Source organism: Ranitomeya imitator, chromosome 7, assembly GCF_032444005.1.
Source record: "Ranitomeya imitator isolate aRanImi1 chromosome 7, aRanImi1.pri, whole genome shotgun sequence".
Classification (NCBI taxonomy): domain Eukaryota; kingdom Metazoa; phylum Chordata; class Amphibia; order Anura; family Dendrobatidae; genus Ranitomeya; species Ranitomeya imitator.
The window spans coordinates 117,234,021-117,257,858 of NC_091288.1; the positions used below are offsets into that span (position 1 = coordinate 117,234,021).

At 42.8% G+C, this 23,838-nt stretch overlaps 1 protein-coding gene across 1 annotated transcript in view; it reads right to left on the reverse strand.

The window, feature by feature from the left end:
- TRPM2 (transient receptor potential cation channel subfamily M member 2) overlaps positions 1-23,838 on the reverse strand; it is a 1,329,765-nt gene that overhangs the window by 714,269 nt on the left and 591,658 nt on the right. The window contains exons 19-21 of the mRNA XM_069733764.1: positions 7,698-7,816; positions 1,903-2,035; positions 882-1,053 (exon numbers count right to left, since the gene is read on the reverse strand). Of these exons, the coding sequence (XP_069589865.1) occupies positions 882-1,053; positions 1,903-2,035; positions 7,698-7,816 (424 nt within the window). The remainder of the gene's footprint in view (positions 1-881; positions 1,054-1,902; positions 2,036-7,697; positions 7,817-23,838) is intronic.

Genomic DNA, 23,838 nt, shown 5'->3' on the forward strand with positions numbered 1-23,838 from the left:
ACCGGATCATAACACAATTGGTCTACCCGGAGAATCTACAAGAGACATAAATTTTTGGTAAAATATACATGACAAGTCTAGTCGGATGTTTAATCATCAAAAATTCTGATAAATCTTTATCAATAATCTGTTTTTTCTAAAGCTTCTCCCACAATAGACTTAATTTTTGTAGCAATCTCGAATTTGGGGTGAAATGGTAGTCTCGCGTATTTCTACGGGTCCCCCAACTGCCTCCGGAATGTAAATGAACCTGGCACTCAACTTAAATGCATGTAACTTGATATTTTATTGTGTAGTACCAATAAAACGTTTCGGTCTAATTGACCTTCTTCAGTTACTACAAATATGATAAAGAATATAAACAAACAAATGCCATCATATGTAAATATGGAAAGAACAAAAGGAAAAAAAAGAAAAAAGAGGGGGGTGGGGTAGAAAGTCCATGGGGGTAGTATAACAAAAGTATGTACAACATTTAGAGAAAAGGTCATATCATTATACTAGAAATTCTCATAATTGGCATGGGTGCCACAGAATATAATTCAACCACCAGGAGCAAAACAGTAACAATGCAGTGACATGACAAGAATTTGTATAAATAATCATATGCTAAATAGTTGCAAGTTAAATTTATGTATGAATTAGCCAAGTTGATTGTCTATAAAATGGTGAGATATGGAGCCTGAAAGTCAAAAAGTTCAAAATATTGTTACCCTTTTGCTCATCACTGTACATGAGAAGCACAACCTAGGATTCTATCAAAATTGTGCAGCAACATAAGAGAAAACATGACAATCATCATTACAGTATTTTCAGTCATGGAAAGATGACCATAGACTACACATCTTTTCCATTGTTATAAGCTAAGAAACAATTAATACCGTCTATGTAGGAAGGAATCTGTCCAAATAAAGTCATGTAGGAATGGTAGACAACCCCGCGGAATATCCAATCCACTCTTATCTCATTGTGGATCAATATGGCTTGCTTTGCAACTCCAAAAGACACAACCCACACCGCCAGGAGGAAAAGGAAAAAGAAGACGTCTTTCATCTATGAATAAATAAAACTTGGATTACATGCCACCTTATTTTTTATACATACAGAAATCTATTGTGTAAACAGTATGGAAGCATGCCAGATACAGATGACGTGATCAGTAGAAAAGAATACTAACAAGTTTGCACAGTGTGTGAAAAAAATTAATAACATTTCAGAAAAAATGTCATTTTCTATCTATGTTGTCTGTAAAAAAATGTTTGGTGGTATCTTCAGCAATCATCTGTTATCAGCAAGGGAACCTGACAGTAACTGTTCAAGTATCCTGATGTGCTATCATGGGGCCATTTAAACATAATGGCATTTGTTCTAATATGGAACATACCATGTACTCCTGATAGAAAGATAAAAGAGCATATTTATCAACCTAAAATTCTGTAGAAATCTGTGCTAAGAAAACCTTTTTCATGAGTTTAATTATATATGTTATGTGTTATAGACAATTTTTGTGCCTTGTCCAACAAGGAGGCATGACCTCACATTAAAGGCATGTAGCCTAATGTGTGGCATCATGTACAAAAATAATGGTACAAAATTCTGGCACAAAAAAGCAATCTAATGGGTGATGTAAACGTAGATTAGACAGCCTTATAATACATCGTATTATTCAAACAGCATAAACTATTTTGATAAATTGGGCACATTTTAACACAGTCTGTGTCTGGGCTAATAATTAGACAGCATTACTAATTATGCCACATTTTATATTGTTTATTTAGGCCTTGGCTAATAGGTGAGCTCCAAAAGGAGGATTTGGGTTCTGCTGACCCAAAATGCTATAATGTTAATTGCAAATATATTTTCCAAACCAGAGATACCTATATGCACAAATGTATTACTTACCATTCTCTTAACAATTATGATTTTAGGTCCAAGAGTTTTACTTATTGTAAAAATATGCATAAGACGTAAACAAAAAATTACAAAATCTAGAGATAAAATAATTCTTCCAGGGTAAAATGTTGCTGGTATTAACCTGTAAAACAAAGGCTTTATTCATAATTTAGTATACACTAAATTGACAATAATGTGAATCAATAAAGACAGAAAGACAGTAAAAAGTAACTTCATATATTATTCTTAGCTTTGAGAACATATGCATTCTGCAGTCTATTGTCTATTATTTTATGGTTGTTTCCAACACTTTACTCAGAACTATTTATAAACTTCTTCTCGACATTCAACAGAAACTGAACCTGCTGAACCAGCGCCAGGTGCCAGCTGTAACATACATCTGACAAGCTTCTGCTATAGGACCATGTATTTGACCAATTAATTGAAGTGGATAACATTAAATGGTTAGACAGAAGGAGCAATCTTCTTCTGTCATCCACTAGTCTCCTCATTGTGATAAAAAAAGGACATACAGCACAAAAAGCAATTAACATTTTCATAATGAAAAATTCTTTATTATATGAAAAGCTAAATAATTAAGTACACCAATGGCATTGCCAGCTAACCAAAGTTGAAAGAATCCAGAGTGTAATCTATCTGTGTGACATTTGCTCATCAGCATGAACGATGGCCTGAGGCGACCAGTCACGCTGAACAGCTGGGGAGAATGACTCGCTGCACGGAGATTTCTCACAGTGAACTGCGATGATCTCACTGAGGTCAGCGCAGTTTATGCGCCCATTGAATGCAGTAAGATATTCTCCCCAGCTCTTCATCGTGAGTGGTCACTTCAGGCCACTGCTCATGCTGATGAGCAAATGTCGCACAGATGGATTATGGTGTTGGACACTCTGGACTTGTTCAGCTTCGGAAAGATGAGGGATTTTGATGTTTTTTATTTTTATTTGCTTACAGGGGACAATGACTTCAGAGGATTAGGGGTTAAGGTGAGTATAATGTGATTTTTTTTAATTTTATTCTTAATTTTACACTTGATGTAGACAGTGGGGGCTGAATACAACTCAAAACATTGTCCCCTTCTCCTGCTGATTGCAGGGAGAGGAGGGAACAATGATGTGAGCTGTCTTCAGCTGAAAACAGTGCAACTTGCACCGGCTTTTCTCTGGCACCGGTATGTGTGATACTGGTGCTGCACACAGGCGGCATATGGTTGCCACACGTATGAAACAGCCATACACATGGACACAGGGACACGGATATCTCTGGTACTGGTTTTTCTAGTATGGGAAATATCAGGACGTGTGGATGAGCCCTTATGGAAAGGTGTTCAGGAATAAGATGCACCAAATTCATTAAAAAACGTGTGTCACTTAATGAATTGGCGCATCTTCTCATTGGTGTGCGTTTTTCTGATGTGTTGTATGTTGCCACTTTTGATTAATTTGTCAAGCTGGTGTTGCCATGCCTCGTGCCGACTCAGCCCCACCCCAGCTTTAACCACTTTGGTGCAGCTAGCCAAAAAGTGCCATAAAAACATCAACTTTTTTTGCACAATTTAGAGTTTCCCAAAAAATTTGCAACATTTCATAGTGTTTCATACCACAATTCTAGTGCAAACACTTTGATGAATAGATGCCCAAAGTGTTGATAAGTTATTTAGTGAGCCCTTTACTTTATCAAGCCCCTTAACACTAGAACTACTGATGGAGTCATTTTGACTCCTTTCGTTTTTTATTTCTCTTCTGTGACTACATTTTTCAGAATTCCGGCTTGAAACTCGGTGACTTTTCCTCAAATATGATGTGAAAAAAGATTTTGTGAGAATAAATAATTTTGGTAAAAAATTTGCGCGTTTTTTTCAAAATTTACCAAGAACTACTGAAGGGAGTCATTTTGACTCCCTACTATATTTTGAGGTCCTTTTGTCACTAAATGTTGCTATAAAGTTTTGTGCATAATTTTTTCACTCTGTCTTATTTACCCTGATGTTCATATAGATGTAGTTCAATTTACATGTCAACTTTTCACATTTTCCTTGTGTTTTACCTGCTTGTATTACTGTGTAATGCTGAACAAAATAGCTTGTTTACTCTAGGCTCTTATCTTATGCTAATGAAGGGTGGTGTTTTTCTAAGGTCCTAGCAGGAGACAGTATTCTGGGTAGTAACTTTACTTTCAGTTCAGCTGAAGAGACAAAGAGAACAGACGCAGACATACGAGCTCTGAAGACTCATACAGGTATGAGTTGTTATGAAATAGTTTAGCTGTCTGTCAACTGATTCAGCCCACCTACTTTTGAAGGTGGCAGAACAGTTATTATTTCTTTTAGTTTTCATTTCATTTCTATTTTTCAGCAGGGAACTATATAGAATTATGGAATTTGTGAGGAATATGGAGAGAAGACGTTTGATAAAGCCTCAGGATATTCTGGCTACTTTGCAATCCATACCGGAGGATGAATCGGAATCCGAATTGCAGGAACATGTATTTGATTCTGACAGTGATGAAGATTTCATTCCTCAGAACATATCAAGTGAATCTGAAGACTCAGAAGGAACAAATCCAGAAGGTAAGTAGTTATGTGTATTTATTTGTTCTTCCACACACTGAGTTAGGGCCTGTGCACACTAGCAGAATTCTGGCTGAATAGCCATCTGGATATTCTTGCCGCAATACAGGCCGTACCTGCCCACTCATGCCTGAAGCTCCGCTCCGAACCCCGGGCTGGAGCCGCTGTCAGGGACAGAGCAGCGCTTGCTTACGCGCGAGCACGGCTCCGTCCCAGACAGCGGCTCCAGCCCGGGGTTCGGAGCGGAGCTTCAGGTATGAAACTCCGCTCTGTACCTGAGCGGGCAGGTACGGGCCGGATTGTGGTGAGAATATCCGGTCGGATATTCCGCCGCTAATCCAGCCAGTGTGCACGGACCCTTACAAAACAAAAATTCTAAATATTCATCAACTTTTTTCCAGATATTCCAAGCACATCAACTGGGGATCGGGCTCATGCAGTTATGTTGCCTCGTGACCATCCTCCTGGTCGTGGACAGAAAAAATCAGCAAAACGTCCCAGAAATGAAAGAACAACAGATAACGATGGCGGCGAAGGTAATGCAACAACAAACACCAGAGAAGGCGAATCTGAAGGAATACTAGTTTCAGCGGATGGTATTCAATGGAAACCTGTTGAAATTGGACAACACTTGCCTGGTAGGCGTGACAGCCAAAATATTCTTCGAGAAGCACCTGGCCCTACAGGATACGCCAGAAGAAATATCATTATCGATAGTCCTTTGAGCGCATGGCGTTTAATTTTTGATTCATATATATTGACACATATAAAGAACTGTACGCTTGCAGAAGCATGCAGGAACAATAATTTACAGTTTACTCTATCTGATGAGCAGCTAGATGCATTCATTGCGATATTCTATGCTCGTGGAATATCTGGCACGAACCGTCACTCGATTAGCAGTATTTGGTGTAATGACTGGGGAATACCGTTTTGCAAAGCGACAATGTCTAGGGACCGCTTTGTTGAAATTATGAGGTTTCTCAGATTTGATGAGAAATGTACTCGATCGGAGAGACTGCAAACGGACAAGTTTGCTCTATTTTCTACTGTGTGGGGCAGGTTTATTGAAAATTGTATTGCGTGTTACAAACCTGGCCCATACATAACGGTGGATGAGCAACTTTTCCCAAGCAAAACTAGGTGTCCATTCACGCAGTACATGCCTTCCAAACCAGATAAATATGGCCACAAATATTGGCTAGCTGTTGATAAGGAGAGCAAATATCTGGCAAATGGCTTCCCTTATCTAGGCAAAGATGACACACGCCGTGCTGAGGACCGTTTAGCTGACCATGTGGTAATGAAGTTACTGGACCCGTTTTTGAAAAAAGGTCGCAATGTTACAACCGATAATTATTTTACTTCATTAAAATTAGCTAAACAGCTAAAAAGCAAAGGAACAACCATCGTGGGAACACTGAATAAGATAAGGCGAGAAGTGCCTAAAGAAATAAAATCCATGAAAGAGGAACTGTACAACACTAAAGTGTTTAGAAATGAAGACAATTTTACACTTACAGTATATCAAGGAAAGCCCAACAAAAATGTTGTCATTTTGAGTTCCGTCCATCCAGATGTTGTTGTTGCGTCTGATTCCGCTAAAAAAACTCCAGAAACGGTAAAGTTTTACAATGAAACAAAATATGGAGTAGATGTAGTGGATCAGATGGCACGAAAATATACCACACGAACATCCACAAGGAGATGGCCTGTTCATGCATTTGAAAATGCCTTAGACTTTGCGGGTATAAATGCATGTATAATATTCAAGGAGATTACCCACCAAAAAATGTCACGCAAGGCATTTTTGCAAACGCTTGTGAAAGAGTTGAGTGGTCCTTATGTCACAGATAGGGAAAAGGGTTCTACGTCCCAAGTTTCTACATGTTCAGAAGTGATGGTTCAAACAAAATTGTAAGACTTGTGGTAAGTCTTTGTGTGGGCAATGTACTGCCATAAATCAAAGGCAATGCCTAAAATGCAAAACACCAAATGTTTAGAAGGTGAATTCTGCGCCATATTTTCATTTTTATGCTCCTCCACCTACATTTTCTCTGCTTTTTGTTCTTCAGTTGTTGTTTATATGTGTGCACTTGAATAAAAAAAAATGTTTGAAAAACGTCTATTATAATTATTGTTATTTTCTGTAGAAAAATAAGAAAAGCAGAAAAAAAACAATCAAAAGCATTACTGTTGGATCTCACAATAATAATACATTACAAAAAATATAATTATTAATAAATAACCACAAATGAAACTCTAAAAATAAACGAAAACAAGCAAGGAGTCAAAATGACTCCTTTCAGTAGTTCTAGGCGGGGTCACGAGTCCAGTAGTCCTAGTGTTAAGCAGCGTCTAAGGGTTTCACTCTTACATGATTGTCATTTAGCCTCTAAGTAAATTACGTGTACACAACCCACATGCCAAAAGCAAAAAAAATCCACTTACTAGTCCCATTTTTTATTTTTTTTGTGCATGGGAGATTAAGATGTATAACATTCCAACATTCCATAAACAAAAAAGAGGTGGACAGGCACATCCAATAATAAAAAATCTTCAAGCTGTATTCCAAATACATATCTTTAAAAATCCATACAAGAGATGCTCTATGACTAAGGGAGCAGTTAGCGCCAGAAACATTTCAGAGCGGTTTCTTTATCACTATTCACATATGGACTTTTAACAATATGGATTTATAATAAAGCTTGAGGAATGCTTTATTTTTGGATGTGCTTATCCACTTTTTTCTCAATAGCATTCAAGTCATCCAGCAGAGATATATGTACCTGAGGTATACCCTGGTGGAAGGCATAAGGCATGTACAAAAGTCATGGTATATGTATGGGTATACAGACATCATATTAATCTAAACTAATCATGCAACGTTGGCCCTATGTAGTGAAAGCCACTAAGCTTTACTATAGAATTGAGAGGTTATATTCACAGAAGACATTCTTTTGGCTCCTGTCTGGGAACTAAATCCTATGGATATAATTATTGCATACAGAAAAACTTCTCATGGCATGTACACTAATGAGGATGCCTAGGGCAAGCCATTGCATACATCGACTTCATGTGCCAAAATGTTAACTATTGGAAACCATTTAGGATGTCAATTTTGCGTTAAAATATTTTTCACATTTCACTTTTGAATTAGCTTTGTGGGAGAACGAACAACAACAATTAAAAATAACAGTATTGTTATTCTAACCTGCAGAACAAACCACTGATAAAGATTAGAATGGCACAGACATCCAGCTTGTTCCAGAAGTCATTGATGTACAACGAAGCTTGTTTCAGAATTCCAAATCCATCAGGATCATCTAGCACCTGCAAAGATACACTAGCAATCATTCTTATGTATTACATTCTCCGAAAAAAGACCTTATATGTTTTAGACATTACTTTATACATGAAAGTAATAAGAAAACTTTAGTATTTTTCAAATTCTAAACACCCAACAGATGAGGCCACATTCCTGACATATCGACCATTGTTACAGAACCTTGCTAATACTATCATACAAGGGAAACCTCAGTGTAAGGCCGGAGTCGCACTAGCATATAATACGGACGAGTGCTATGCGGGAAAAAAATTGCATAGCAATCGGACCACTGTTAATCTGTGTGGCAGCTCCCATCATCGTTTTTTTTCTCGGCCGCTTTATTCTGTACGTGCGAGTGAAATCGCAGCATGCTGCGATTTGCATTGTATATCTGCCAAAACTTGCCAGTACAAGGCTATGGGTGCGAGAAAAAAAAAATCACACACCACACGGACCATCAGTGTGACTTGCGAGAAATATGCACCAGTGTCCTTTGAAAAGCTGGCAATTCATGTGCGGTGTACAGTAAGATCACACTGACAGGTTAGAATAGGATAGAATATATATATATATATATATATATACATATATATATATATAGACTAGCTATTTAACCCATTCTACGACCGGTTGGCGAGCATTGATATTGGTATATGGTTTCCATCGTGGTATGTGCTGCTTCCATCCTGCACCCTAATCTTGTCGTGTGCTGCTACCATCTTGCGCCTCCATCCTGTCATGTGCAGCCCCCATCCTGTTTTGTGCGCCTCCATCTTATTGTGCTACTGTATTCCTGAGCCCTCATCCTGTCATGTGCACCCATCCTGTACCCCAATCCTGTCATGTGGTGGTCCCATCCTGTACCCCAATCCTGTCATGTGGTGGTCCCATCATGCGCCCTCATTCTGGTATGTTCTGCTGCCATACTGCACCCCCATACTGTCGTGTGCTGCTATTATCCTGCGTCCCTATCATGTCATGTGTTACTCTTTTCCTGAGCCCTCATCCTGTCATGTGCTCCCATCCTGCGCCCCCATGCTGTCATGTGGTGCTCTCATCCTGCACCCCCATCCTGTCATGTGCTGCTACTATCCTGCTCCCTCATCCTGTCATGTAGTGCTCCGATCCTGCACCTACATGCTGTCATGTGCTACTCCCATCCTGCGCCTCTGTTTTGGTATGTGCTGCTCCCATCCTGTGCCCCCATACTGTCATGTGCTGCTCTCATCCTGCACCCCCATCCTGTCACATGCTGCTGTCTTCCTGCTTCCCCATCCTGTTATGTGCTGCTCCCATCCTTCGCCCCCATCTTGTCATGTGCTGCTCCCATCCTGTGTCCCCATCCTGTCAGGTGCTGGTTGATGGCCCCCATAATATGATCCATAGTATATGCCCCGCATGCTGCTCCATAAAGGTTGATGGCCCCCATAAGATGCTCCATAGTATAATATGCCCTGTATGCTGCTGCGATAAAAAAAAAAATGACATACTCACCTATTAACATAGTAACATAGTTATTAAGGTTGAAGGAAGACTTTAAGTCCATCTAGTTCAACCCATAGCCCAACCTAACATGCACTAACATGTTAATCTAGAGGAAGACAAAAAAAACCATGTGGCAAAGAGTAAGCTCCACATTGGGGAAAAAAATTCCTTCCTGACTCCACATACGGCAATCAGACAAGATCCCTGGATCGACACCCTATCAAGGAATCTAGTATATATACTCTGTAACATTATACTTTTCAAGAAAGGCGTCCAGTCCCCTCTTAAATTTAAGTAATGAATCACTCATTACAACATCATACAGCAGAGAGTTCCATAGTCTCACTGCTCTTACAGTAAAGAATCCGTGTCTGTTATTGTGGTTAAACCTTCTTTCCTCCAGACGTCTGCCCCCTTGTCCTTGTCTCAGGTCTATGATTAACAAGATCATCAGAAAGGTCTTTGTACTGTCCCCCATATATTTATACATTAACCCCTTCATGACCCAGCCTATTTTGACCTTAAAGACCTTGCCGTTTTTTGCAATTCTGACCAGTGTCCCTTTATGAGGTAATAACTCAGGAACGCTTCAACGGATCCTAGCGGTTCTGAGATTGTTTTTTCGTGACATATTGGGCTTCATGATAGTGGTAAATTTAGGTCAATAAATTATGCGTTTATTTGTGATAAAAACGGAAATTTGGCGAAAATTTTGAAAATTTCGCAATTTTCACATTTTGAATTTTTATTCTGTTAAACCAGAGAGTTATGTGACACAAAATAGTTAATAAATAACATTTCCCACATGTCTACTTTACATCAGCACAATTTTGGAAACAACATTTTTTTTTGCTAGGAAGTTATAAGGGTTAAAATTTCACCAGCGATTTCTCATTTTTACAACGAAATTTACAAAACCATTTTTTTAGGAACCACCTCACATTTGAAGTCAGTTTGAGGGGTCTATATGGCTGAAAATACCCAAAAGTGACACCATTCTAAAAACTGCACCCCTCAAGGTACTCAAAACCACATTCCTGAAGTTTATTAACCCTTCAGGTGCTTCACAGCAGCAGAAGCAACATGGAAGGAAAAAATGAACATTTAACTTATTAGTCACAAAAATTATCTTTTAGCAACAATTTTTTTATTTTCCCAATGGTAAAAGGAGAAACTGAACACGAAAGTTGTTGTCCAATTTGTCCTGAGTACGCTGATACCTCATATGTGGGGGTAAACCACTATTTGGGTGCACGGCAGGGCTTGGAAGGGAAGGAGCGCCATTTGACTTTTTGAATCAAAAATTGGCTCCACTCTTTAGCGGACACCATGTCACGTTTGGAGAGCCCCCGTGTGCCTAAAAATTGGAGCTCCCCCACAACTGACCCCATTTTGGAAACTAGACGCCCCAGGGAACTTATCTAGATGCATAGTGAGCACTTTGAACCCCCAGGTGCTTCACAAATTGATCCGTAAAAATGAAAAAGTACTTTTTTTCACAAAAAAATTATTTAGCCTCAATTTTTTCATTTTCATATGGGCAACAGGATAAAATGGATCCTAAAATTTGTTGGGCAATTTCTCCTGAGTACACCAATACCTCACATGTGGGGGTAAACCACTGTTTGGGCACATGGTAAGGCTCGGAAGGGAAGGAGCGCCATTTGACTTTTTGAATGAAAAATTATCTCCATCGTTAGCGGACACCATGTCGCGTTTGGAAAGCTCCTGTGTGCCTAAACATTGGCGCTCCCCCACAAGTGACCCCATTTTGGAAACTAGACCCCCCAAGGAACTTATTTAGATGCCTAGTGAGCACTTTAAACCCTCAGGTGCTTCACAAATTGATCTGTAAAAATGAAAAAGTACTTTTTTTTTCACAAAAAAATTCTTTTCGCCTCAATTTTTTCATTATCACATGGGCAATAGGATAAAATGGATCATAAAATTTGTTGGGCAATTTCTCCCGAGTACGCTGATACCTCATATGTGGGGGTAAACCACTGTTTGGGCACTCGGCAGGGCTCGGAAGGGAAGGCGCGCCATTTGACTTTTTAAATGGAAAATTAGCTCCAATTGTTAGCGGACACCATGTCGCGTTTGGAGAGCCCCTGTGTGCCTAAACATTGGAGCTCCCCCACAAGTGACCCCATTTTGGAAACTACACCCCCCAAGGAACTTATCTAGATGCATATTGAGCACTTTAAACCCCCAGGTGCTTCACAGAAGTTTATAACGCAGAGCCATGAAAATAAAAAATAATTTTTCTTTCCTCAAAAACGATTTTTTTTATCCTGGAATTTCCTATTTTGCCAAGGGTAATAGGAGAAATTGGACCCCAAATGTTGTTGTCCAGTTTGTCCTGAGTACGCTGATACCCCATATGTGGGGGTAAACCACTGTTTGGGCGCACGGCAGGGCTCGGAAGGGAAGGCACGCCATTTGGCTTTTTAAATGGAAAATTAGCTCCAATCATTAGCGGACACCATGTCACGTTTGGAGAGCCCCTGTGTGCCTAAACATTGGAGATCCCCCAGAAATGACCCCATTTTGGAAACTAGTCCACCAAAGGAACTAATCTAGATGTGTGGTGAGGACTTTGAACCCCCAAGTGCTTCACAGAAGTTTATAACGCAGAGCCATGAAAATAAAAAAAAAAAAATATTTTCTCAAAAATGATCTTTTAGCCTGCAATTTTTTATTTTCCCAAGGGTATCAGGAAAAATTTGACCCCAAAAGTTGTTGTCCAGTTTCTCCTGAGTACGCTGATACCCCATATGTGGGGGTAAACCACTGTTTGGGCACATGCCGGGGCTCGGAAGTGAAGTAGTGACGTTTTGAAATGCAGACTTTGATGGAATGCTCTGTGGGCGTCACGTTGCGTTTGCAGAGCCCCTGATGTGGCTTAACAGTAGAAACCCCCCACAAGTGACCCCATTTTGGAAACTAGACCCCGAAAGGAACTTATCTAGATGTGTGATGAGCACTTTGAACCCCCAAGTGCTTCACAGAAGTTTATAATGCAGAGCCGTGAAAATAATAAATACGTTTTCTTTCCTCAAAAATAATTATTTAGCCCAGAATTTTTTAATTTTCCCAAGAGTAACAGGAGAAATTTGACCCCAATATTTGTTGTCCAGTTTCTCCTGAGTACGGTGATACCCCATATGTGGGGGTAAACTACTGTTTGGGCATGCCGGGGCTCGGAATTGAAGTAGTGACGTATTGAAATGCAGACTTTGATGGAATGCTCTGCGGGCGTCACGTTGCGTTTGCAGAGCCCCTGATGTGGCTAAACAGTAGAAACCCCCCACAAATGACCCCATTTTGGAAACTAGACCCCGAAAGGAACTTATCTAGATGTGTGGTGAGCACTTTGAACCCCCAAGTGCTTCATAGAAGTATATAATGCAGAGCCGTGAAAATAATAAATACGTTTTCTTTCCTCAAAAATAATTATTTAGCCCAGAATTTTTTATTTTCCCAAGGGTTACAGGAGAAATTGGACCCCAAAAGTTGTTGTTCAGTTTCTCCTGAGTATGCTGATACCCCATGTGTGGAGGTAAACCACTGTTTGGGCACACGTCGGGGCTCAGAAGGGAAGTAGTGACTTTTGAAATGCAGACTTTGATGCGGGCGTCACGTTGCATTTTAGAAACTAGACCCCCCAAGGAACTTATCTAGATATGTGGTGAGCACTTTGAACGCCCAAGTGCTTCACAGACGTTTACAACGTAGAGCCGTGAAAATAATAAATCATTTTTCTTTCCTCAAAAATGATGTTTTAGCAAGCATTTTTTTATTTTCACAAGGTTATCAGGATAAATTGGACCCCAGTAATTGTTGCGCAGTTTGTCATGAGTACACTGATACCCCATATGTGGGGGTAAACCACTGTTTGGGCACACGTCAGGGCTCGGAATTGAGGGAGCACCATTTGACTTTTTGAATACGAGATTGGCTGGAATCAATGGTGGCGCCATGTTGCGTTTGGAGACCCCTGATGTGCCTAAACAGTGGTAACCCCTCAATTCTACCTCCAACACTAACCCCAACACACCCCTAACCCTAATCCCAACTGTAGCCATAACCCTAATCACAACCCTAACCCCAACACACCCCTAAACACAACCCTAACCCCAACACACCCCTAACCCTAACCACAACCCTAATTCCAACTGTAGCCATAACCCTAATCACAGCCCTAACCCTAACCCCAACACACCCCAAACCCTAATCCCAACTGTAGCCATAACCCTAATCACAACCCTAACCACAACACACCCCTAACCACAACCCTAATTCCAACCCTAACCCTAAGGTTATGTGCCCACGTTGCGGATTCGTGTGAGATTTTTCAGCATCATTTTTGAAAAATCCGCGGGTAAAAGGCACTGCGTTTTACCTGCGGATTTTCCGTGGATTTCCAGTGTTTTTTGTGCGGATTTCACCTGCGGATTCCTATTGAGGAACAGGTGTAAAACGCTGCGGAATCCGCACAAAGAATTGACATGCTGCGGAAAATACAACGCAGCGTTTCCGCGCGGTATTTTCCGCACCATGGGCACAGCGGATTTGGTTTCCATATGTTTACATGGTACTGTACACCTGATGGAACACTGCTGCGAATCCGCAGCGGCCAATCCACTGCGGATCCGCAGCCAAATCCGCACCATGTGCACATGGCCTAATTCTAAAGGTATGTGCACATGCTGCGGAAAACGCTGCGGATCCGCAGCAGTTTCCCATGAGTTTACAGTTCAATGTAAACCTATGGGAAACAAAAATCGCTGTACACACGCTGCGGAAAAACTGCACGGAAACGCAGCGGTTTACATTCCGCAGCATGTCACTTCTTTGTGCGGATTCCGCAGCGGTTTTACAACTGCTCAAATAGAAAATCGCAGTTGTAAAACCGCAGTGAAATGCGCAGAAAAAACACGGTAAATCCGCCATAAATCCGCAGCGGTTTAGCACTGCGGATTTATTAAATCCGCAGCGGAAAAATCCGCAGAGGACCAGAATACGTGTGCACATACCGAAACCCTAACCCTACCCCTAACCCTACCCCTAACCCTACCCCTAGCCCTAGCCCTAACCCTACCCCTAACCCTACCCCTAACCCTACCCATAACCCTACCCCTACCCCTAGCCCTAACCCTAGCCCTAACCCTAGCCCTAACCCTAGCCCTAACCCTAACCCTAGCCCTAACCCTAACCCTACCCCTAACCCTAACCCTATTCTAACATTAGTGGAAAAAAAAATTATTTTTTTTTTATTGTCCCTACCTATGGGGGTGACAAAGGGGGGGGGTCATTTATTATTTTTTTATTTTGATCACTGAGAGATTATATCTCAGTGATCAAAACGCACTTTGGAACGAATCTGCCGGCCGGCAGATTCGGCGGGCGCACTGCGCATGTGCCCGCCATTTTGGAAGATGGCGGCGCCCGGGGAGAAGACGGACGGACCCCGGCAGGATCGGTAAGTATGATAGGGTAGGGTGGGAGCACGGGGGGGGGGGATCGGAGCATGGGGGGGTGAATCGGAGCACGGGAGGGGTGGAACGGAGCACGGGGGGTAGAACGGAGCACGGGGGGGTGGAATGGAGCACGGAGGGGGGTGGATCGGAGTGCAGGGGGGGTGATCGGAGCACGGGGGGGTGATTGAAGCATGGGGGGAGCGGACAAGAGCACGGGGGGAGCGGAGCACAGGACAGAGGGGAGCCGGAGCAGTGTACCGGACAGATCGGGGGGCTGAGGGGGCAATCGGTGGGGTGGGGGCACATTAGTATTTCCAGCCATTGCCGATGATATTGCAGCATCGGCCATGGCTGGATTGTAATATTTCACCCGTTATAATAGGTGAAATATTACAAATCGCTCTGATTGGCAGTTTCACTTTCAACAGCCAATCAGAGCAATCGTAGCCACGAGGGGGTGAAGCCACCCCCCCTGGGCTAAACTACCACTCCCCCTGTCCCTGCAGATCGGGTGAAATGGGAGTTAACCCTTTCACCCGGCCTGCAGGGACGCGATCTTTCCATGACGCCACATAGGCGTCATGGGTCGGATTGGCACCGACTTTCATGATGCCTACGTGGCGTCAAAGGTCGGGAAGGGGTTAAAATAAGATCACCCCTTAGCCTTCGTTTTTCCAAACTAAATAGCCCCAAGTGTAATAATCTATCTTGGTATTGCAGACCCCCCAGTCCTCTAATAACCTTGGTCGCTCTTATCTGCACCCGCTCTAGTTCAGCTATTTCTGTCTTATACACCGGAGACCAGAACTATGCACAGTATTCTAAGTGTGGTCGAACTAGTGACTTGTATAGAGGTAAAATTATGTTCTCCTCATGAGCATCTATGCCTCGTTTAATGCATCCCATTATTTTATTTGCCTTTGTAGCAGCTGCCTGACACTGGCCACTGAATATGAGTTTGTCATCCACCCATACACCCAGGTCTTTTTCATTAACGGTTTTGCCAAGAGATTTAGAATTAAGCACATAATTATACATCTTATTACTTCTACCCAAGTGCATGACCTTACATTTATCCCCATTAAAGCTCATTTGCCATTTATCAGCCCACGCTTCTAGTTTACATAAATCATCCTGTAATATACAATTGTCCTCCTCTGTATTGATTACCCTGCAGAATTTAGTGTCTTCTGCAAATATTGAAATTCAACTCTGTATGCCCCCTACAAGGTCATTAATTAATATGTTAAAAAGAAAAGGGCCCAATACTAACCCTGTTTTACCCCACTGCTAACCGTGACCGAGTCCGAGTGGGCTCCATTGATAACCACCCTTTGTTTCCTATCCCTGAGCCAGCTCTTAACCCACTTACACACATTTTCCCCTATCCCCATTATTCTCATTTTATGTATCAACCTTTTGTGTGGCACCGTATCAAAAGCTTTTGAAAAGTCCACATACACCATATCCACTGGGTTCCCTCGGTCCAGTCCAGAACTTACATCTTCATAGAAATTGATCAGATTAGTCTGACAGGAACGGTCCCTAGTAAACCCATGCTGATACTGGGTCAGGAGGTTATTCCTCTTCAGATACTCCAGTATAGCGTCCCTTAGAATGCCCTCCAGGATTTTGCCCACAGTAGAGGTTAAGCTTACTGGCCTACAATTTCCGAGTTCAGTTTTGGTCGCCTTTTTTAATATTGGCACCACATTTGCTATGGTCCTGTGGTACAGACACTGTTATTATGGAGTCTTTAAAGATTAAAAATAATGGTCTATCAATGACTGTACTTAATTCCTGCAGTACTCAGGGGTGTATCCCATCTGGGCCCAGAGATTTGTCAATTTTAGTGATTTTAAGACGCTGCCGTACTTCCTGCTGGGTTAAGCAGGTGACACTTAATGGGGGATTTTTGTTATCACTGATCATATTGTCTGCCATGGAATTTTCTTGTGTGAATACTTGTGAAAAAAGTCATTTAGCATATTGGCTTTTTCCTCATCCTCATCCACCATTTCACCCAATATTTTTAAGGGGGCCAACACTATCATTTTTTAGTTTCTTACTATTTATGTAGTTAAAGAATATTTTATGTCTCAATCTTTGCTGCCTTGATTTGCTTTTTATAGAATTTATTTAATTTTCTGTATTTATTTAATGCCTCCTCACTACCTACTTCCTTTAATTCTCTAAATGCTTTCTTTTTGTCCCTTATTGCGCCCCTTACAGCTCTATTTAGCCATATTGGTTTCCTCCTATTTCTAGTATGTTTATTCCCATACGGTATATATTGTGTACAGGTCCTATCCAGTATGCTAATAAACATCTCCCATTTTATTTGTGTGTTTTTATGTCTCAGGATATTGTCCCAGTTAAGTGCACCAAGATCATCTCCCATCCGTTGGAAATTTGCCCTCCGGAAGTTTAGTGTCCTTGTAACCCCTCTACTACACATCTTATTAAAGGATACATGAAATCTTTTTATTTTGTGATCACTATTCCCCAAGTGACCCCCAACCCTTATATTTGCTATGTGGTCTGGCCTGTTGGTTAATATTAGGTCTAGCAGTGCCCCCCTTCTTGTCAGGTCCTGAACCTGTTGTGAAAGGTTATTGTCTCTCATAATTGTCAGAAAATGATTACCTTTGCTGGAACTGCAGATTTCTGTTCCTCAATATATTTCAGGGTAGTTGAAGTCCCCCATAATAATGACTTCCCCTTGAGTCGCAGCTTCATCTATTTGCTTTACGAGGATATTCTCCATTGCTTCCATTATTTTTGGAGACTTATAACAAACCTCTATCAGTAATTTATTATTTTTTTCCCCTCCCCTTATCTCCAACCCACAGGGACTCTACATTTTCATTAGATTCATTGAATAGGTCATAAAGCACAAAGTCACACCGTGGCCAAGAGTAAAATGATATCACTCTCCCATCAAACACATCGAGAAAAAAGTTTTTTTGAGTGAGAGTACTCCCAGATAAATCACATGCAAACACATGGAGTAAGCACAAAATCTCACAAATCATCCTAAAATATTTCATTTACTTGGTAAATATTACAAACAAGTGTATCAAAGAACATAATACAAAAAGTACAGGAAAAGTCCAAGGAGCAAACTAGTAGTGTACCGGGGAGTAAGTGGGGAAAGATGTAAAATTCCTCATGGTAATAACCTAGCTTACATACCACTGCACAAAGTAATCGACACACAGCCCATCAAAAATCTGTTGCATAGTTGCATAAATAAAGGTGCCGCCTGTCTCAGAATGCAGTGAGATAATCAAGAAGGCTTACCCATGGTATAGAGTGAATCCAAAGAATTCCCTGACGCCCCTACTATTTTCGTTAGATTCACCTATATTATCACGCAGGATGGGTTTTAAGGATGATTTTACATATAAACACAACCCTCCCCCTCGCTTATCCATTCGGTCATTTCTGAACAGACTATAGCCCTGTAAGTTAACAGCCCAGTCATGGCTCTCATCCAGCCATGTCTCAGATATCCCCATTATGTCATAATTATGCTCCAACATTAATTCGAATTCATCCATTTTGTTGGCAAGGCTTCTGGCATTAGTATACATACACTTAATGTATCTCTCTGTATTCTTTCTTAAATTATTAATTGTTCTAACCCCACCCCCCATGCCACCGCCACCCCCAACTTCCTTATTTGTGCCCAGGTCTCTATCTGCACTATTTTCCCCTCCTATAAAATGAATACCCTCCCCCAATCCCTAGTTTAAACACTCCTCCAACCTTCTAGCCATTTTCTTCCCCAGCACAGCTGCACCTTCCCCATTGAGGTGCAGCCCGTCCCTAGCGTAGAACCTGTAGTCACCTGAGAAGTCGGCCCAGTTCTGCAGGAACCCAAGCCACTCCTTCCTACACCAATTCTTGAGCCACTAATTAACCTCCCTAATCTCCCATTGCCCCCCTGGCGTGGCACGTGGTACAGGCAGTATTTCGGAAAATACCATGTTGGAGGTCCTTGCTTTCAGCTTGCAGCCTAATTCCCTGAAATCATCTTTAAGGACCTTCCACCTACCTCTAACTTTGTCATTTGTGCCAATGTGCACCATGACCGCTGGGTCCTCACTAGCCCCTCCCAGTAATTTGTCAACCCAATCAGCGATGTGTCGGACTCGAGCACAAGGTAGGCAGCACACCATTCAACGATCCCTGTCTTTGTGACAGATTGCCCTATCTGTTCCCCTAATAATTGAATTGCCCACTACCAGCACCTGTCTGACCTGCCCTGCTCTCCTATTTCCCTCCTTACTGTAGCAGTCACTCCTCTGTCTTTCAATGGACATGCCTGGCTGCAGTAGTGCTACCCCTGTACTCGCACCCCCCTCATCTGCCAACTTAGCAAACTTATTGGGGTGTGCCAGATCAGGACTAGCCTCCCTGGCACTTTTCCCTCTACCCGGCCTTTTAACTGTCACCCAGCTTGCTGCTTCACTTTCCTGCAGCTTCATCCTACCATTTCCCCCCTCATCTGTCCCATTGAGCGTCTGCTCAGTGAGCAGAAGACTCCTTTCCATATTGTCAATGGATCTCAGTGTTGCCAGCTGCACATTTAGATTCAGAATCTGGGCTTCCAAATACATAACGTGATCACATCTCGCACAGCCACAGCAGTATGCACCCTCAACCGGCTGCTCAAGGATTGCATACATGTGGCAAGATGTGCACTGGATGGCATTAACAATAGTGGAGCACATTTCCTAATGGGGATTGCACCGGACAGAAAAGTTAAATAAAAAATAAATGCAAAGTATCAATAAAATACAGACAGCAATTTAGTAATTCCTCGCTTGGAAGCTCCCTGAATCCAAAGTCACTGAATCTCAAGTCACACACTTACCGCCGTTCGCACTTACGCTCAGGTCACACTCAGCTCGTTCACGCTTGCTAAGCTGAAGATTTAAAGAGATTTTTTTTTCTTTTTCCCCTCAGCAGCAATCCACCTTGCTGTTCAATGCCGGGTGCCTGAGCAGGTGGGGATACCGGCGCACTATGAGGGTCAGGTGCTGGAGTCGCCGCTGGCTCAGGCCCCCGGCACTTGCTATAGTCACCTGGACCCGATCCACCATTGCTAATTGCATCATCGCACCCTCTTAACTGAATGTCACAGGCAGAGGATGCGGAAGATGGAGCGGCGCGCAGCGGTGGAACGGGGACAGGTGAATATAGCATATACTCACCCTCCTGGCACGTCTCTGCTTCTCCGTCGGAGATTGCGGTATGGGTTCAGTGCTTACGCATACCGCGATCTCCTGGGCTGCGTCACTCTGTGGGGTCCAGATTGCGCCGGCGCTTGCGCAGTCTATAAAGGCTTCTGACAGAGTGACGCTCCCAGCGTTATATTATAGATATGCCAGTGACCCACATATATATATGTATTTTTTATTTCATAGACAGATAGATAGAAGATTAGCCGTTAATTCTTTTGTCAGCTTCTATAAAATCAATGCATGAGCCGGCAGGATAAGAAACATGATTTACATACAGTAAATCCATGTATAATAGTTAGATATATAGATGTGCGTGATCAATGCAATTAGTATAGTGTGTGTACAAATTAGGGGACATGTATGTATTTAATAAAAGATTTTTTTTACGTAAAAAAATGGTGTGGGCTCTGATGCAATTTTCTGCGCCAGAAAGAGAAAGCCACTAACTGGGGGCAGATATTAATAGCCAAGGAAGGGACCATGGTTATTTGCCACCCCCAGCTAAAAACATCTGCCCCCAGCCACCCCAGAAAAGGCGCATCTCTAAGATGCTCCAATTCTGGCACTTAGCCTCACTCTTTCCACTGCTCTGTAGCAGTGGCAAATGGAGTAATAGTTGGGGGTTGATGCCACCTTTGTGACATCAATCTCCGCGGTTGATAATGAAGACTCTCATTCACACCTGATTGCCCTTAACTGGGGATATATTCACATGCAGGAGTCTGCTATAGACTCAGTCTGCTGCAAATCATCTTTTAACTTCCATCTTTTAAATTACATCTTTTTAATTATGATTCTGAATTAGACTGAATTCTAGAATGCATTTGGCTACTCATCACTACTACAATATTATCATCATCTGCACCATCTAATCGAGCTGTTCTCCTCTTCCCACAGGTATGCACTGACTTTACCCAGCTCTCCCTGGCTCCAGAATATCTCTGTATACTGCATTGATTTTCCATGGTATGCACTGACTTTACCCAGCTCTCCCTGGCTCCAGAATATCTCTGTATACTGCATTGATTTTCCATGGTATGCACTGACTTTACCCAGCTCTCCCTGGCTCCAGAATATCTCTGTATACTGCATTGATTTTCCATGGTATGCACTGACTTTACCCAGCTCTCCCTGGCTCCAGAATATCTCTGTATACTGCATTGATTTTCCATGGTATGCACTGACTTTACCCAGCTCTCCCTGGCTCCAGAATATCTCTGTATACTGCATTGATTTTCCATGGTATGCACTGACTTTACCCAGCTCTCCCTGGCTCCAGAATATCTCTGTATACTGCATTGATTTTCCATGGTATGCACTGACTTTACCCAGCTCTCCCTGGCTCCAGAATATCTCTGTATACTGCATTGATTTTCCATGGTATGCACTGACTTTACCCAGCTCTCCCTGGCTTCTGAATGTCTCTGTATATTGCACTGGCTTTTCTATGCTTCCCCTGGATCTGAGTGTCTTGGTGCAGCACATATTATCCTTTTAGTATGCTTTCTCACCTATGAGCTTGTTTCCACGACCTGTTTTCATGTCTCTCATTGTGTGATCCTGGCATCTCTTTGAGTGGTCAGTCTTACCCCTCCCTCACTTTATGACCTTTGCTTAACTCTCTACATCTGGTCTCCCATACCCAGCCACCCCCTCATTCACACCTGATTGCCCTTAACTGGGGATATATTCACATGCAGGAGTCTGCTATAGACTCAGTCTGCTGCAAATCATCTTTTAACTTCCATCTTTTAAATTACATCTTTTTAATTATGATTCTGAATTAGACTGAATTACATCTTTTTAATTATGATTCTGAATTAGACTGAATTACATCTTTTTAATTATGATTCTGAATTAGACTGAATTGGACTGGAATTGACTGGAAGGTAACAGAACACCAACCACTACAATGTTTTGGTTTCTTTTCTCTTTCACCCCCATACTACTTTCCTTCTTACAATCTCCTGCAATCCCTCCTCCTAGTAAGGAACTAGTCATTTCTTCCTCCATACTCCCCAGCCATCTCACCTTCCCCTCAGAACTGTTCCTCCACATACAATCCTTTTTATCCAGACACACACGGCCACATCATGTCCTATCCTGCTCCCACCTTCTAATGATCTGTCTGTTACTCCTCATTGCTGGTGACATATCCCCAAATCCCGGCCCTCCCCAATTCATCCCCACACTCGTTTCTAACCCCCTGCCACGATCCTCCGCACGTTTTCCCAACCACGACAACCTCATACCCATTCATCCAGCCCCCACTCCCCCGCTCCCCCTACTTGGAGCACTATGGAACGCACGCTCCATCTGCAACAAACTGCCATTTATCCATGACCTCTTCATCACCAACAAACTCTCCTTCCTCGGCCTCACTGAAACCTGGCTCACCCCCTCTGACTCGGCCTCTCCAGCTGCGCTCTCCTATGGCGGATTCCACCTCTCTCACACCCCTCGCCCCAGCAACAAACGCGGTGGAGGAGTTGGCTTGCTCCTGTCCGACACCTGCTCCTTTACTCCAATCCCGCTACCACCCTCCGCTACTCTTCCCTCGTTTGAGGTGCACTCTGTCCGCATCTATTCCCCCTCCAACCTCCAGCTGGCTGTCATCTACCGCCCCCCAGAACTAGCCATCTCCACCTTTCTCGACCACTTCACCACCTGGCTACTTCATTTCCTCTCTGTTGACATCCCCACTATCATCATGGGTGATTTCAATGTCCCCATTGACACTTTCACCTCAGCTACCTCTAAACTTTTATCACTGACTGCCTCCTTTGGCCTCACTCAATGGTCCTCTGAGGCCACTCACAAAGATGGCCACACGCTGGACCTCATCTTCACCCGCCTCTGCTCCCTTACTAACCTCACTAACACACCCCTCCCCCTGTCTGACCACAACCTACTGACATTCTCGTCCCTCTCCTCTCCTAGTGTGCAACCCCCACTCCACAAACTCACTCACCCTCGCAGAAATCTCAAACATCTCAACTTACAATCACTCTCTGAGTCCCTTCTCCCTCTCACAGACATAGCCTCCCTTCATGACACAGATGCTGCTGCCACTTTTTATAACACCACAATAACAACAACACTCGATTCGGCTACCCCACTCATGCATAGTAAAACTCGTACAATTAACAGGCAGCCCTGGCTGACCAGCCTGACCAAAGAATTGAGACGGGCTTCCAGGATTGCTGAGCGGAGATGGAAGCGATCCCACTCTGCCGACCACTTCACTGCATACAAGCAGTCCCTCGCCAGCTTCAAGTCTGCGCTCACTGCCGCAAAACAAACTTACTTCTCATCCCTCATATCCTCCCTGTCCCACAACCCTAAACAGCTTTTCAACACTTTCAATTCTCTACTCCGTCCCCCCGCACCTCCTCCTTCCCCCCTCATTTCTGCTGATGACTTCGCCTCTTTCTTTAAACAGAAGATCGATACGATCAGAGAAAGCTTTGGCACAGAGCCCACTGCCCCTCTTAGCTGCTCAACCCTGCTCCTCCAAAACCAGCTTCTCCACCATGACAGAAGATCAGCTCTCCACCCTCCTGTCAAGATCACACCTCACCACCTGCACGCTTGACCCGCTCCCATCCCACCTCATCCCTAACCTTTCCACGGTCTTCATCCCAACCCTAACACACCTCTTCAACCTCTCACTCACAACAGGTGTCTTTCCCTCATCCTTCAAGCATGCCAAGATCACACCCATCCTCAAAAAGCCCTCCCTCGACCCATCCTCTGTGTCTAGCTATCGCCCAATATCTCTTCTCCCTTATGCCTCCAAATTGCTGG